Here is a 17430-nt window from a genome sequence, read left to right as displayed (position 1 = left end):
CCTGCACCTAACATTACAACAGAACAGTTTTACTTTTTAATGTTTTCTGTCATCACGTTGTTTCCATCTGTTAGATTGTTCAGACTTCAGTGTAACAATGATTGCAAGAACTGTCTGTAAAACTGAAACTGCTCTCTAAGTCATCCCTCAGTCACCCTGCTATAATCCCTCCGTCATCCTCTTGGTTGCCTTTAATATTCTTCCTGCCAGAGGCTTCCCTGCAGCTTCTCTTTCATCACCGCTTTAACTTTTTCTTTGTCTTTACTCTCCACCAAGAATGCCCTTTGTTCCTCATTCAGAATCCAACTATTATTAACCTTGTCTCTAGTGTTCTCATTAAATTTATGATCATGAACATCATAGTGGAGGTGGAGAATGTCTGTTAGTTTGGTGCTGGAACATGTGGAGGTGGACATTCTTTCTCTTAGTATGGAGGTGGTGAACATGGAGCTGGTGAACATCTCTCATTATAGAGGTGATGAATGTTGAGGTTAGTGGAGGTGGAGGTAAAGAAGATTTCTGTTGGTATGGAAGTGACATAAACAGTATGGTGGTAAATGACTTTTTGTCAGTGGAGGTGGAGAGTGTGGCAAGGGACAACATTTATGTCAGTGTGGAGGTCGAAGGCATAGATGTAAAGGATGTTGAGGTGTATAATATGGAGGTGGAGGTGGCGAATATCTCTGTTAGTGTGCAGGTGGAGAATATGGAGATGTGGAACAACAGTTGGAGACTGTAGATAGTTGGTACAAATCTCTGCTATCATGGAGTTGGAGGCTATAGAGGTGGTAAACATCTCTGTTATCATGGAGTTGGAGACTGTAGAGAGTTGGTACAAATCTCTGTTATCATGGAGGAGACTATAGATGTGGTAAACATCTCTGTTATCATGGAGTTGGAGACTGGAGAGTTGATAAACATCTCTGTTATCATGGAGTTGGAGACTGTAGAGAGTTGGTACAAATCTCTGTTATCATAGAGTTGGAGACTATAGAGGTGGTAAACATCTCTGTTATCATGGAGTTAGAGACTGGAGAGTTGTAAACATCTCTGTTATCATGGAGTTGGAGACTGTAGAGGTGGTAAACATCTCTGTTATCATAGAGTTGGAGACTGTAGAGGTGGTAAACATCTCTGTTATCATGGAGTTGGAGACTGTAGAGGTGGTAAACATCTCTGTTATCATGGAGTTGGAGACCGTACAGGTGGTAAACATCTCTGTTATCATGGAGTTGGAGACCGTAGAGGTGGTAAACATCTCTGTTATCATGGAGTTGGAGACTGTAGAGGTGGTAAATATCTTTGTTATCATAGAGTTGGAGACCGTAGAGGTGATAAACATCTCTGTTATCATGGAGTTGGAGACTGTAGAGGTGGTAAACATCTCTGTTATCATGGAGTTGGAGACTGTAGAGGTGGTAAACATCTCTGTTATCATGGAGTTGGAGACCGTAGAGGTGGTAAACATCTCTGTTATCATGGAGTTGGAGACCGTAGAGGTGGTAAACATCTCTGTTATCATGGAGTTGGAGACCGTAGAGGTGGTACATTACCTCTCTAACAGGTTTGGTGGAGGAGAATGTGAGGTATATAATTACTTCCAGGAGAAACTTTTCCAATGTCACTAAATTAAATCAGGAGACATAACTCCACAAAGAGGCGGTCCTCTCAGCTCATGAGCTTAGACTACTGGTGACTGATAGAAAATGGAGGGGAACGCTAACAGCAACAGCAGAGGAAGACAGCAGCTTTAACATTCTTAATTTTTGAATTGTTGATGCTTGAACAACTGCTTAAAATCCATCTACCATGTGAGAAATGTGTGGATAAATTGGTTTCATAAAAACATAGCAAAATTATTGATGTAGTGATGAAGAATTACTTTTTTAACTGAGATACACCTGATTATTTACATGTTAAATAATGTTTTATGCTGTCTTGGTGAAGGTTTGCAGAATATCTCTTATTTTCTGCTTCCTCCTCATTTTAGTTTTTCCTTCTTTGGTTAACAGTTGATTTTTTTTCCTTTTGTTTCTTTCTCTCTCTCTCTCTCTCTCTCTCTCTCTCTCTCTCTCTCTCTCTCTCTCTCTCTCTCTCTCTCTCTCTCTCTGTCCGTCCACTTCATCTTTTCACCTCTGTCTATTGTCAGCTTTCATCATCTCAATACTGATGGAGAGCCCGAGTTGTGCAAACACATCTCAGCTGCTTCTGTTACAGCTGTTGACCTGCTTCACTGTGAAACCATGGACTGTTAATTTTTTTTTAAATAAAGCCCAGGAAGGAATGGAAGTAGCAGTTGCAGATCTTCTTCAATAAAACAGATGTCAATTTAGTAAATTATGTTTCCATTTTACGGTGGCCCTGAAGTGCAAAACGCAAATCGCAAAACAAAAAAATGCAAAACATAAACACAAACGCAAAACAAAAAAACACAAAACACAAATCAAAAAACACAAGCGCAAATCACAAAACACAAGTGCAAAACACAAACGTAAAACCACAAACGCAAATCACAAAATACAAACGCAAATCACAAAACCCAAATGCAAAACAACAAACACAAATCAACAAACACAAAAGCAGAAAACACAAACACATTAACTCAAAACGGAATAGGCAGGTACCTGTGATCGACCAGGGTCGACACTCATTGGACGGACGCACAGTCTGTGTTTTTAACAGGAAGGAAAGGCACCAGACACCTATTCACCCTGCTATCATGGATGTCTGCTATCCACCAAAAGGGGTTATGTTATACATCCATAGGTGTATGCTTGGTGCATGTTATTTTGTGTAACGTGTTGTAGTACTTCTGGTTCAGGGTCACTGTTTCAGTCAAGGAGCTACTGAAGACCAAAATGGATAAGAGGTTTTAGCTACGATTCCTCATATATATGCAACAACGACCACGGTAAAATCAGTTTCAGGTTGGATATTCAACAGACATTCGCTCCTGATCCAGCGGCACCCTCCTCCGTCTCTCCCCAGAGATATGTGCACGATCACGGCTTGTTCAAAGTCAGACCCATCGCTCTTGACTACCACGATCTCATTTACGTACCATCAACCAATTACCGTTTAAATGCCAATATTTACATATTTAGCGTTTGTGATTTGCGTTTTTTTATTTGCGTTTGTGTTTTTTGTTTTGCGTTTGTGATTTTTGATTTGTATTTGTGTTTTTTGATTTGCTTTTGTGTTATGTGATTTGCGTTTGTGTTTTGCACCTCAGGGCCACCGTACCATTTCGAGGAAAATAGAAAGTAAAGCATGGCACATGAGTGGAAACCTGAGTGGTTGACAGGTGATATCATCCAAAACTTGCCTGCTTCCACTTGCAAGAACTTCATGGAACTGGTAGAATTACATACAAACAGGAGTTTGTTTTGCCACCAGAGAACTACTTCCATTTTCATTTACAGTCTGCGTATGAACCACCTGTCTGTCTGACTGTCTGTCTGTCTGTCTGTCCACTGTCTGTTAATTATTTGACTGAAATGAGTATCAGAGTGTGAAAGAGCAGGAAGAGAAACCAGAAGGAAGGAGAGAAAGGATGAGGTAAATAAATCATGCATTAGCTTACAGGTAAACAAGAGGTAGGGGGCACATTTAAGTAAAAAAACATCTGCAAAAATAATTTCAGTCCATCAAACAAATACACAACTAACATATTACATTACAAGGAATGTGCTTGAGGTACAACTTTTGTGGAGTGTTAAGAGGCAACAACCGTTTTGTCATTCCCTTTTCTCTTTTCTGTTATACACCTTAGCGATATCTCATCTTTTGCCTCTGGTCATTTCCCTAGCAGTGGCTGTTGGTACTGATGTAGTGGCAAGCAGTGAAAAGACACCTATTTAGACACAGGTGCTGTTAAGGAATTACTCCTTTGTGCATACATACATTTTCAATGGTTCCACAAAAAATCCATCTTGGTTGTAAAGAGCCTGCTGCCAGGCTCCAGGGACGCTAACGGTGTAGTTTCTGGCTTTTTCAGCCATTTGAGAATGCCCATTCTGAATGAAAATATAGCTGGTAGCTTGCGCTTGAAAATCTGTTTTTTTTTTCCTTGTGGTGGGAAGACTGACAACATAACGTAAGACAAAAAAACAAAACAAAAAACATCCCCCCTTCTGTTTTTTTCCTGGTTTCTGTTAACTTTAACATGCAACCCCAGCTTGAATTTGAATGAGGTGACAGACTCATAGTTTCAGAACCTGTCAGGTAGTACACCAACATTCTTAATCAGTCTCTGCTAAGTCCTGTTTCTTTTCACCCAGTGTGACTTGCTTTCTTGGGGTGCGCACATACAGCATATCTAATACAACATCGCAACACTGGAAGAATCTCAACGCTGACACACATTTTATGTCCTCACTGCACTGAAGTAGTTTTGCTTGAACTAGTGAAGGAATTTACATTTTCTCATGGTTTTGCACGCTAATCATGCTAAAACATTTATGCCATGTCATATATCAAATTTCTTTCCATGTCATGGACATTGAAAAAAACGTCTCCAATGCCAGGGAAAAGTGAGGGAAAGTAAAAGTTTAAATGTGACTTTGTCGAAGAGTTTGAGCCAAAGACCTTCATGAATATTAGAGGAGAGTGGGATAGAGTCAGGCAGTAGATATAAATATTACAGTACATTAGTTAAAGTAGGTGAACAGCACTGCAGTGTATATGTTATTTCTTAATGTAACATCTACACATGCAGATACACATTTTCTACATGTGATTCATAATGTAAAAAAATATATCCTTATAATGAGCTGAAAAACAAGTTCCATATTAAATTCCTTCCAGAAGCCTAGTGAATTAGATATGATGTATCATAATGCTTGTTGTTGACAAAACAATAACGTGTTGTAAGGCTACATGAACTAGGGATTTATGCTACAAAAAAAGCAGCTGTGGTTTTATTAACCAAAAATGCAAAAGAAGAAACAATAACAAAAGTATAAATTAATTGAAAATATTACTTTACATATCCTCTCCCTCAAGATGCCACAGTATACCCCTTACAATGCTGGCTTCTTATACCACTTCTAGCTCCATTCAATTTGGACTAGACCTTTATAAAGGTAAAAGACGGTAAACTACAACAGACAAAACAAATCAGTAACATTAATTCTGTAAAAAAAACATAAAATGTACTTTAGCAAAAGTTGAATTACACTAGGAAAAGGATCGCTGAATAAAGTTACTTATACACTAATTATAACCTGAAAAAAGTGGTTTAGGGGTTTAGTTACTATTTAAATGATTTGTATGTCTCTTAGCCTCACTCTGAGCTCAGCTAACCACCCACAGGCGATTTCAATATATTATTAGTGAATATTATATTATTTCTAATTAACCACAGTAGTGTTTGTATTCCCGATTACATTTTTTCATTATTTGTCTTCATAATTTTCTTCAGTACAAACTAACTGAAGAGGCAAAGTAAAGTTGTCAGAGCCAACATGCAGGAGTATAGTCTGTTCAGCTTTAACCTAGCTAATAGTCATTGGTCATGGGTCAGTGGCAGGAATTAGTTAAACTTTAGACAAGAAATGTGGTCATAATTACTTTGCCCTGGTTATTAACTGTTGCCAACCACACAGTCTGTTTCCTGTTATTGAAACCAATGAGAGCTGTTAAAGACCATGGAAATCCACCAGTCAGTCGCTGCTTGTGCTTCAATTGTATAAAATAAGACAAATCAATTTTACACATTAGTTCCGGTTGTCTGTGTTCATCAAAGCTGCCCATAGACTGTATTCAGATTTATAGACACAGCTTAAGAAAGGATTTTAAGCGGAGTTAGTGTCTTAATTCATTTGTATGCTTGTGTCGTGTTCAGGGAGTCTGGATGTAAATTTAATGAGATTAACATTTGGAGCAGATTGAATCGAGGACTAATGGGATTCTCAGCTGCCACTCTGGCTTAACATCAGATGAAGTTTCCTATGAGGACTCTTTCACCTCGATTCATCCTCTGCTTGGTGATAATCACACTATGCTGACGTGGATATATCAGGAAACTGGTCACAAACAGAGCTGCATTTTACTTGAAAACACATCTGATTTTGGAGGAAGTTGTTACTTACTGACATTTGTGTTTTTAGAGGAGGGTGTTGGTGGGTTTGTCCTCGGCATGGGACAAAATAAACATTTTATGTTGCAGTTATCCTTACTAAAATAATTGTGATTCCACAATATTATTGTGATAATTATAAAAATCTGCTTTACACACTCAAAATTGTTGAAAGCCCACTGAAAGATGAATTTGTTACGAAACTAATTGTTTTTGCATCGAAGAGTCCACATTTTAAGTTAAAGGTGCCATATGTAAGATTGTGGCCAAAAACAGTTACTACATTCAAATTCAAAATACCGAGGTCTTTTAGGTTTCGTTTTCTGACGTAACTGGCAACCCGTGGTTGCTCGGTAGCTGAGACTCTACTGACTGCAATAATTGGTAGACGGCGGTAGGTGGCGCCACATGCCAAAACATGATTTCAAAACATAAACATGATTTGCAGTTTGCAAAATATTTTTTTTAATGCAAATATGTTGGCTGTACTGTTGTTGTTGGTGAGTTCAATTTGTTATATGAACATTATTCCTGAGTCTCTGTGACATATTAGGAGCATTTTATGGTCAGTTGCTTTACATTTATTACATAATGCACCTTTAACATTTTAAAGTATAAAAGAACAATCAGGTGGGATTGGCTCCTGCAGTAAACAGATAAGCGGTAGAAAATGATTAAATTAACAAATGAATGAATAAAAAATTAGGTCATTATAAACCACCAAAGGTTTATTACCCTTGGTGTTTTTTTTGTTTTTTTTAAAATGTATCACTTGGCCTGTATAAATTGTTAAAAAACAACCTGTTAAGGTTGAGGGCTTTAACTGGATTGAAGAATGTCAAGAGAGGACTAAATATTGAAAATCTAAACTTTACTTCAAACAGTCAAAAAGGCAGACAGGCAGTGTTTCCAGTTGGTGAGAGAGATGGATGAACAGACGGAAAGCCAGATGGGAAGATAAACAAGTCAGGTGGTACTGAGATAGACAGTGAACAGATACGTGGACAAACAGACAAGTGGGAAGATGGACTGACAGAAGACCAACAGACACATGGACATTTATTGGGACAGGTAGATGGTGAGACAGACAGGTGGGAAGCTGGATAGATAAGTGGACATTTGAATAAACAGATAGAGAGACAGGTGGACAGTTATTGAGACGGACAGTCTGTGATGTGTCTGCGTGCCTCCTCCAGCCTCCTGACTTGAAGCACGGCTCATTTGTTGGATGCATTACTGGCTCCATTTTTTTTTCTGACTGTCTATAACCTTCTGTGTCTGCATATTTTCTCTGTGCACATTACCCATCAGACTAAAATCAGGAACTATGAAAACATCGACCAACAGAACTTTGACTTCAGGAGAACACCCAAGGTATAAACTTGCATGGTCAAATGATGCACGCCGCCCAACCAAACTCTGAGCTCGCCCAGTAGTAGCCGAACGCACCAGTCAGTCCTGCCCACCCAGAATCCAATCCAGCTCCAGAGATAGACTTTTATCCTGGTGGCACATCTTTCTCCACCATCTCTTTTCTTTCCTTTGATTTTTCATGAGTCCTGCACACTGGGAATGGGTTATACTCGCAAGGAGAGAGCCCCTTCCTCCCCCACCTCTCCCTCTTCCTCCCCTCAAAGTTTTTCCATGTTAAAGGGTTGCATGCAGCCAGGTTGAGACTTGGCTCTGTCTGCAGATCTGAGGAATACTAGGACCAGGATCCTCTCACTCCTCTAAACATCAAACCAACTTCTTTTTGGGGGGGGAAATGAACCATGCCCACATGCCCAACCCCAACCCCCCTCCCTCCTCCCATCTTCTTCCTTTTCACTTGAATCTCTTTTTCTTTTTTTTTTGCGGTTGCATCAGCGCTCTCTAACATGCACGTCCCTGATTGGTTGGTTGGTTGGAGTCTTGAAAGCGCCTAGGTTTGCATGCGCCACTACACCACGCACAAATTTTTTGCCCCCTCTTTTTTTTATTCAAGCTTCAACTTTGAGTTTCCTTCAGTTCAGCAGATCTCCAATACTTTTTGTCTTCATTTGTTCAGCCTGCCCCCCCTCTTCCCGTGGTAGTGTGGGTGAGAGGGAGCATGGTCAAGGCTGGGGTCGGGGGGGAGGTGTATTGGGAGGGGGATCTTGGATGGTTCTGTGCTAACGATGCTTGTCCTATGATGTGTCCTGTGGTGTTTTCGTCCTGCTGTGTTTCTCAATGTTCTACGATGGTGCCTGTCACCCTGCGCTTTTGCCTGTCACCCTGCGTGGTGGTCCTACAGGCAGAGAAGGTGCTGCTATTCAGCCAGGACACCAACCTGACAGCACTGCTGCTGGAGGCCAAAGACCTGGAGGCTCGAGTCATTATCCTCTCTGCCAGGTTTGTGAAAAACAGGTTTTATATATACAGGTTTATTGCTAAATTATAACCAGCCGTTTGAATGATTAGTGATTAATTTTCATTTAAAGTATTTAAAGTATAAAATGCATAAGTAGCAATGAAGTTTGATGCACTGCCATGAACACGGTTTAGTTGCTCAGGCTGTACAGGCAGAGATAGTAGTGTTTTGGAAGAAGAAAAACATAAAACGGTATCATCTGCATAGAAGTGGACAACGGGGTCTTCATTTGGTTCAATGGTCTATTAATGTGTGGTGTAAAAGTACCAACAAAAGATCCATAGGAACCCCATTACTGACCATCAGCCACAATAGTCTCAGTTCTTTAGTTCTTCAGCTGGGGACACACTGCAATGTTTTTCTGCCTGATTTTAACCACAACTCACTTTTGGAGAGTCTCCACCCGTCAGCGCCAGTCTGGGACAGACGGCATGGTTGGCTGGCACATAAATCTGTTAGTGTGTGAGGGGTAAAGACTCAATTTGGCATACCTGAGGCTAACATACCTCACCTCAGTTTCAGTCTGGACTGACTCTGGACTGTACTGATTATAGACAGTTGTGGAAATTTCTCTGCTGCTGGTGAAGAATGAAATAGAGAACTTCTGCCGGCCGACAAGGTTTTATTTTCGTTTGCAAGGAAAAGGTCAATCTTCACAGGAGTGATCCTTGCTGGAGAGAGACCCCGAGCAAAGGGACACTCCACATTTATGCCTGAGCAGCTCCCCCTTTGCATTCCTCCAATAGACAAAAACTCGGGAGCGTTCACGCCCCTTTGTCTATTGTAGGTATCTGGGAGCTGGCGGGTGCTGCAGCAAGGTGCAGGCTAGACACAATACACAATATACAATACACTATAAACAAAGGACCTGGTATTCTGTACTGGGTAGGTATCGGTGATGGGCAAATGTAGCTCTGAGACAAAGAAAATTTAATTTTACCATTACAAGACCCACCTGTAAAACTGTAAAAACATGTTGTTAACAGCCGATGAAAAAGTGTAGGTGGGACACAGGAAATAGTGTCAGAAGACAAATCGTTAGACAAATCGTGTTGTCCAGGTTAGTATGAACTCTTTTCAAAATCTACACCTGTATCGTACATAGTCATTTATCATCTTTATATACAGTCTATGGTAATTTGCAGGAGGTTGTCCGTACTCTGAATCCTCAAACAGTTTCACCTCTGTTTGCAGTGAGGATGAGGCTGCAGCAATGTATAAAGCGGCCCGTCAGCTCAACATGACTGGCTCTGGTTACGTGTGGATGGTCGGAGAGAGAGAGATGAACGGTAAAGCTCTGAGTGAAGCTCCAGATGGTAAGTCAACGTCTGCTTCCTCCTCTTCGTCACTCTTCTGCTCCTCTTCATGCTATGTCTCCTGTGAAAGCTTCTCTCTGCTTCTCAGCTCTGCTTCCATCCCAATCTCGGTAGTGATAGGCTTCATCAGCAGCTCTGATGTTACTCTGGACATCAAACCCTGAAAAACAAGCTGCAGACAAAAATACATCAAAGTCTCCAGGAGCTTTGTCATAAATTCTTTGTCTCTATATTTGCACTCAAATCAGTTTAATCTTATTTCAACTTGGATGTCAAGCTGATGGCATTTAAAATTAGTTTCATGATGGCATTGTTTTGACTTAATAAATTATCTCTGCGCAAGACAAAAAAAAGAATATAGTAATGAAGTACAAAGACAAGAATCCTGAAGAAACTACACAAAAATAAATATTTTTATATATATTATAAGTTGTTCCATAGAAATGTGGTTATTTTAAAAATCAGATGTCATCAATATTATCAGCTATTCACTGGTATTTCATGTCAATTTTAATTTAACAGGTGTAAATGGTCACTGACTCCAGTGGGATCAGAGGTCAAGAGCAAGGTCAAATTTATTTATATGAAAACAATGGCATTTAAAAAGTTAAAGGAACAAAAAGTAAACTCACCAAATAAAATGAGTTAAAAAAAAACAACACACGGATGGAAACAGCACATAAAAAAACAATAAGAAAAATAGAAAAAAAGATAAAAAGCTGAACTGGTATTAAAAGCCAAAGCAAATAAATATGACTTTAAAACTTCAAACTTTCAGAGGGTGAGTATGTGATGGGATGGTTGGGGTAAATGCTGCTGTCCTGCCTGGGATTTCGTAAATTGCCTCTTATGATTGGGGTACTGTAGAGATGAAGCCTGTTACTATGTGCACTGTAAAAAAAAGCTTAAGCTTAACTTACAAGTGTGTCTAACTAATATTAGTTGATGGAACTTTTTTTTTTTTTTTTTAAATCTTGGGCTGTAAACTAAGATCTAAGTTGCCTTGAAATGTTGAGTTTTCTCAACGTTTACTTTATACAGTGTGGTTGTCTGCCATAAGCAGGTCCAAACATGAGCACTTTTGGCTCCAGTAGAGAATAAATAAGGGAAACAATAAGTTAAGGTTTTAATTTTCGATTTTATTAGGTAAATTAGACTAATGTTGGTGGCATTTGTGGGAGTCTATTATGACACAAAACAACACCGGCTCAAGTACCTTGACCTTGCTGTTGCAGTGTTCTAACAGGAACCAGTGGACAGGACATTTATTTATTGTCAACATAAGCTTTCAAATAAAAGGATGGAAACTGTGCTGCCATTTGCCTCGCTGTCTCTCGCTGTCTCTCGCTGTCTCTCGCTGTCTCTCGCTGTCTCTCGCTGTCTCTCGATGTCTCTCGCTGTCTCTCGCTGTCTCTCTGGTGGTGCTGTAGGTCTCTGATGAAGGAAGCTAATCCTCATCACAGTCAGTTTAGCTTCTCAGCATCCCGGTGTGTGTTTCTCTCTGGTTTCTTCTTCCTTGCTGGTTGAACGTTTAAACATACAGTAAAAACGTATGTTTAAAGGTTTTGAACCACTCGTTCTTTTATGGCTCATTGTAATTGTGTGGCTTTTAATGTGTCTAACATCTTTTTATTTGTTTCATTTTCTATAGTGTGTGTCGTCTGCCCGCCCGTCTGCCCGTTCTCACAGTAGCCAATAAACATGTGCTGCTACATGGGGAAAGGGTGGGGGTGGGTGGGTTGAGCTTTACGCAGGTTTGATGTGGTTGGGGTTGGTTGTGATTGTGGAGTTTATTGGGGTGCTGTGTGTGTGTGTGTGTGTGAGAGAGACACAGGGTGGGGGGTGGTTGTTAAATAGCTTGTGTTGCTGCGGTTATCGCGACCTATGTGTGAACAAATACCGGTAAGATACCGCTTCTGCTTTCTGGTGCCTGCTTGATGCTTTGCCCTCACTGTTGGTACACTGGACAATTCCAGTGCAATATGGAGCGCAGAGGTGGAGTTTATTTCAACTTTAGCCGATTACACAGTCAGCCAGATGCACATGAAACAAAAAAAAAAAAACACTCTTTGACCAAATGTGTGTGTCTGTTTTAATTCTTCTAGTGATATTTTAGGCATAGGTGTCCTTTATTCACTATATGATCCAAAGTACATTAAAAGCATTTGATATACAAACATTTTCATGAAATGACATAACTTGGTTAGGAAATTAAATGTTCATATTTCTGTTTGTCAGAACCTGTTTTTCCATTTTGTATCACTTTTCTATTTTAACATGACAATATTTCTGCACACAAATTCGATCTTTGGTCAAATTGTGTTATATATGTATACGTCACATACTGTTGCCATTCTTCTGTGCATAGTTTTTATGAAAATTCAAGTCTTAACATTTCAAAGTCAATCCCAAATCATATTGATGAATTGATCATGATAAAATTCTTAGCGTTGAAGTGACAGTTGAAAATGAATAGGTACTCCATTGTATATTTCCAGATGACAAACATGTCGCTCTCTCTGGCTGCTGGGTAATCTGCTCCCTCCTCTGTCATCGTTTAAAAGACGTTCTCACCAGAGCAGCTGCTGCACTCGAAGAAATAATGGATCATTTTCTTACACATCTTATTCCAGCATTCTTCAGATGTGTCAAAAGTGATCCATCCTTATCTTAAAAGTGTAGTCAGGCTACACTCTGAGAATAATGTTCAGCTGTTTTTTCTCTGTTGGAGAAGGTTTCTTTTTAGGGAAACTGTTTCATGAAAAGCCTTTATATAGTGACATTAAGATATGTCCTATCCCATTTGATTTCTAATTTTAAGAATTTATTCTCTCGCTCTTTCTGATTCGTTGAATGAAGTGGCATTATTAATATAGTTAAGTTTGATTGAAAAAGGCCATCAATCATCATAATGGTGAATCATATAAACAATATTGCTTTTTTTATGTGGACACAATAAATGCATTGTGTCTCTGCAAACAAATGAAACAGCATTAATTATTATTAAATTTAGCAAAAACTGAAAAGTCATTGTCAGTACATCAGAGAATAGAAAACCAAAAAACACTACAGCAATCACTACTAGAACTGGGCAGTATACTGGTTCATACCAGAAACCAGTATTCATTTTTTTATGATATTCATTTTTTCGCATGGTATGGTTTTCTGGTTGCTAGGGTGTAGCACACATGCCCCACTCCCTATCTCGCTTGACCTCTCACTTTATCCAAGAATAAGCACAGACAAACATACTATGTTGGATCGACCATCCTTGACTTTCAGGATTATAATTAATGCTGTGTCTGACACAAGTCCCTGAAAAGAAACCTATGAAACTTTACTGAGATGTTTTTGGATTTTGATGTTGTTTTTCTTCACCAGAAATGTTGTCACATGATGAAGTAATGTTACTACATTTGGTGCTAAACAGCTTCAGCATTGTTAGTAGGGATACATCGAAATGAAAATTGTTGGCTGAAGCCATCATTTCTCTACGCGCAGCTTTAACCCCACATTCAAATAATGATCTTTAAGACGAGGATGAAGATCTTAGTAAAACGTGTTGACAGACTCTTAAGAGCGCATACATTTTAAGCAGGGGATGTGGTTAGTTTAGGTGAAAGATATTGTGTTTGGTAGTTACAGAGGAAATGTTGGCCATATGCACTGGTTTCAGTGGGAAATGCTTGTCTGCTGTTGTTGGTCAAGGACAGATGTAGAGACGTCCATGGTATATGCAGGAATCCTAACAGACGTGAGGATTTAATACTTTTTAAGTTTTAATTTTCCCAAAATTGATTTAGCAACTTATACTTTTTAAGACCCTGCGGACACCCTGTTTTCATCACTGTCTGACCATTTTCTGCTGAAGGAAAATACAACACACCGTTACTGTTACTATTCATAACGTCTCAGAGGTTTATTCTTTCCAGAGACAAACGGCTGTGCTTCTCAGAGTGAACTCCCAGCATGCACTTCCGATATTGCTTAACACTGACCTGACGCCTGAAGCCCAGAATGTGTGTGTTTGAATTACACTAAAGCACTCTTGATTACATGAGTAAAATTAAAGTGTGGGTGAGATGTTTTAATTAAATTGTGTATAAATGAGAGCTTTTTTTAGCCTGCTTTTTTTTAGCCTCTTTAACTAACTCCCTGTGTGTGTGCGTGTGTGTGTGTGTGTGCAGGCCTGCTCGGCCTCCAGCTGATTAATGGTAAGAACGAGTCAGCTCACATTGCGGATGCTGTAGCGGTGGTGGCTCAGTCTCTGCAGGAGCTGTTTGAGAAGGAAAACATCACAGAGCCTCCACGGGGCTGTGTGGGAAATACCAATATCTGGAGGACTGGACCACTCTTTAAACGGTTAGTACCATTATTTAGGTCAGAGCCTGGAGTCGGTAGTGATCATTTACAATTTTTTTGCATCTGGAAGCTTTGTAACAATTTTGTGGTGTTTTCACTTAGTCATGAAGATCTGTCTGTGGTTGTTTTCCAAACCCCCCCCGCCCCCAATCATTACATTAGGTTATATACAGAAACAGCTTCACTGTGAGTTTATTTGCTATTTGCAAAGGTACATTACTCTCGAAATTTTGTGTTTCTGAGTCACAAAATGAATGAACAAAATTACTAAAATACAATCAAGTGACATATAAAACACAATAATAAGATATAAACACAATATATACACATAATAAACAAAGAGTTTTCTGAGAGGGTATTGTAGTGTAGCCTAAATCATTATTGCACATTAGTGTATAGGTACATTGATGAGTTAATGTATAATTACATAAATTACATAATTAATGTATCATGTACCAGATTCATGAGCGCGGTAACGTATTTTCTGCAGGGAGGGGCTGCCCTACATACTTGCCTGTGCTTAGCAGCATTTATGTACACGCATGTTTAAAGCAACTGACTTAATAAGGAACATCTCATGGATGCACTGGGACGTATCGTCAGGGATGTATCCTGGGTTCACTGGGTGTTTCGGGGTCTCGCAACATCAATCACCCTCACCCAGGCGACCCAGCTCGTGTTCCAGTAGCAACACACGGATCTGCTCTTCTCAAGGAACTGGACGTGGTGGTAGTCTGCCTGCAAGAATGTTTGACCAGGTGACTTTGTGCTGCAACGTACTCTCCCAACTTGTACATGCACCCTACTGTCGGCGTCCTACTGCCCTGCCCACTTGCTCTTCCTCCACACCTGCTTGGACCTCTTCCTGAAGTAGATGGTGTTTCTCCTTCTCCTGCGCCTGGCTAACGTGGGTCTTTGGGAAGCAGCCCAGGCCTGCTCTTCCCGTTGCCAGGACCCCCACCAGCGTAGTGCCTGCCACCTTGAACTCTTCTGTGAGCCCACTGAAGGGTAGCTGCAGGGTGTTACTTGTCCCATACAGGGCAGCACTGTTTAGGCTGTGAGGAAGCCCCACCCAACTCCGAAGAAAGCTACTGATCTTCCTTTCAAGGGATTCCACAGTTGTTATCGGGACTGTATCCACAAGGAGAGGCCATAAGACTCTGGGCAGAATGGAGTGCTGGTAGATCCAGGCTTTAAATCTGCCAGGCAGTGTCTCAGGTTGTAACCTGAATCCACTCACCTGGACAGAGCACGAGCTGGATGGTGTTTTTCCAGGAGGATGCTCTGTGCTTTCCAATGAGTCCTCCGTATAGACCTTCTTTCTAATCCACACCACCTGTAGTCTGTTTGTGAGAAAATCTAGAATCCACACAACAGGTGGGTGACACACTTTGCAGTGACCATTGGCCCAATTTTGTTAAAGGCGGAGCTGTAGTCCAGGAACAGACGCCGTTGTGTGTGTCGAGGTGTTGTAAGATGTAGTGCAGTGCCAGAGCCCCTGCATTATCCAATGATCTGCTCTGTGTAAAACCATAGAAACCTTGGGTGAAGACTGGATTACAGGATGCACAACCTTGTTTGCATCAAAACCTTGATATGATTTTTTGGTAAGTCACAGAAATGATCATGAAATGGTAAAAACAGCTGATCCAGGGTTGGACATAAATACTGATGAGAGAGTTTAGAAAATTGTCAGTTTATCCAGTTTGAATCTTAAAACCCGACAAGTGGAGTCAAAGCTTAGACTCAGAGACACTTCATTGATTTGATGCAGATTCAGCTTGAATACTTGTCATATAGACCATCTCCTCACACCACAGCAGCAGCATTGTGATGTGACTTGTCATATATCCTCATCTATAAATTCAACTACAAGTCAACACTGTTCTGCTCTCTGATTGGCTCCTAAGGGTGCTGATGTCATCAAAGTACCCCGATGGTCTGACTGGGCGGATCGAGTTTAACGACGATGGTGACCGACGTTTTGCTACCTACAGCATCCTGAACTACCAACAAAAACCGGGTCGCCTCGTCCAGGTTGGAGTATTCAACGGATCACAGGTAGAGTACTCAGGGTTACACTTAGTTGTACACCTGGGTTTAAACCAGGTTACACACCTGGTTATACACCTGGTTTTAAGCCTGGTTAAACATGATTATATCCCTGGTTATAAACCTGATTTTAAACCTGGTTATAGAACTGGTTGCACCTGGTTTTATATTTGGTTACACATGATTATAGAACTGGTTACATCTGGTTATTACCCTAATTTTAAATCTGGTTACAAATGGTTTTAAACCTTGTTATCATCACCTCTACCCAAACAGACAAAGTCGCCAGAGTCCGTGTTTTGCATTCTGAAGTTAAAGCACACAGCACAAAGATGACTTGCTTACTATCTTAGACCATGACCCAAAAGTTGTACACACTAAATAAATCATATTTTGAAACATAATATTATCTATGGGAACCTCATTAGCCGACAGAGACCTCGACAGGATTGTTTACAGTGACATCCTTTCTGGTATGCAAAGGCAACTGTAGTTACCTACCTACTATCAGCAGCCGCAAAGAAGTTTATGTGTATCTGTGTGTGTTTTAATCTTGTGTCTTTTTAAATATGGATGTGCAGATGCAGTATTGATGCTGTCATTTAGTCATCTTGTCACAGTGAGTGTTTGTGTGTGTGTGTGTGTGTGTGTGTGTGTGTGTGTGTGTGTGTGTGTGTGTGTGTGTGTGTGTGTGTGTGTGTGTGTGCGTGCGTGCGTGCGTGTTTCAGGTTGTGATGAACCCTCAAAGGAAGATCATCTGGCCTGGAGGAGAGACAGAGAAACCAGTTGGATACCAGATGTCAACTAAACTGAAGGTTACTGCTACTACTGCTACTACGACCAATACTGCTGCTTCACCTCTATTTTGTGTAGACTGTGTAATGTTTGTCTGTTTTTTGTTCAGATTGTGACGATCCATCAGGAACCGTTTGTTTACGTTAAGCCAACTAAAAGCGATGGGACATGTAAGGAGGAGTACACCGTTAATGGAGTCTTAATCAAGAAGGTGATCTGTACTGGACCCAATGGTACCACACCAGGTACACTCACATTTAAAAATGGCCATGTGAAGCTTACAGCATAAAGGTGCATTATGTAATAAATCTAAAGCAACTGGCCATAAAATCCTCCTAATATGTCACAGAGACTCAAAAATGTTTATATAACAAACTGAACTCACAAACAACAACAGTACAGCCAACATATTTGCATTAAAAAAATCTTTTGCAGAC

At 40.3% G+C, this 17430-nt stretch overlaps 1 protein-coding gene across 1 annotated transcript in view; it reads left to right on the top strand.

The window, feature by feature from the left end:
• Positions 1-17430, top strand: part of grin1b (glutamate receptor, ionotropic, N-methyl D-aspartate 1b) — a gene marked incomplete at both ends in the record, with an annotated part of 48202 nt that overhangs the window by 12736 nt on the left and 18036 nt on the right. Inside the window, 7 exons of the mRNA XM_083904616.1 lie at positions 7391-7453; positions 8352-8449; positions 9663-9784; positions 13972-14146; positions 16057-16207; positions 16927-17013; positions 17103-17238. Coding sequence (XP_083760742.1) covers positions 7391-7453; positions 8352-8449; positions 9663-9784; positions 13972-14146; positions 16057-16207; positions 16927-17013; positions 17103-17238 — 832 coding nt within the window. The remainder of the gene's footprint in view (positions 1-7390; positions 7454-8351; positions 8450-9662; positions 9785-13971; positions 14147-16056; positions 16208-16926; positions 17014-17102; positions 17239-17430) is intronic.

This window comes from Microchirus variegatus (assembly GCF_963457635.1).
Source record: "Microchirus variegatus genome assembly, chromosome: 18".
NCBI lineage: Eukaryota > Metazoa > Chordata > Actinopteri > Pleuronectiformes > Soleidae > Microchirus > Microchirus variegatus.
The sequence above is the reverse complement of the archived record's forward strand: the minus strand, read 5'-3'. Positions and strand labels throughout refer to the sequence as shown.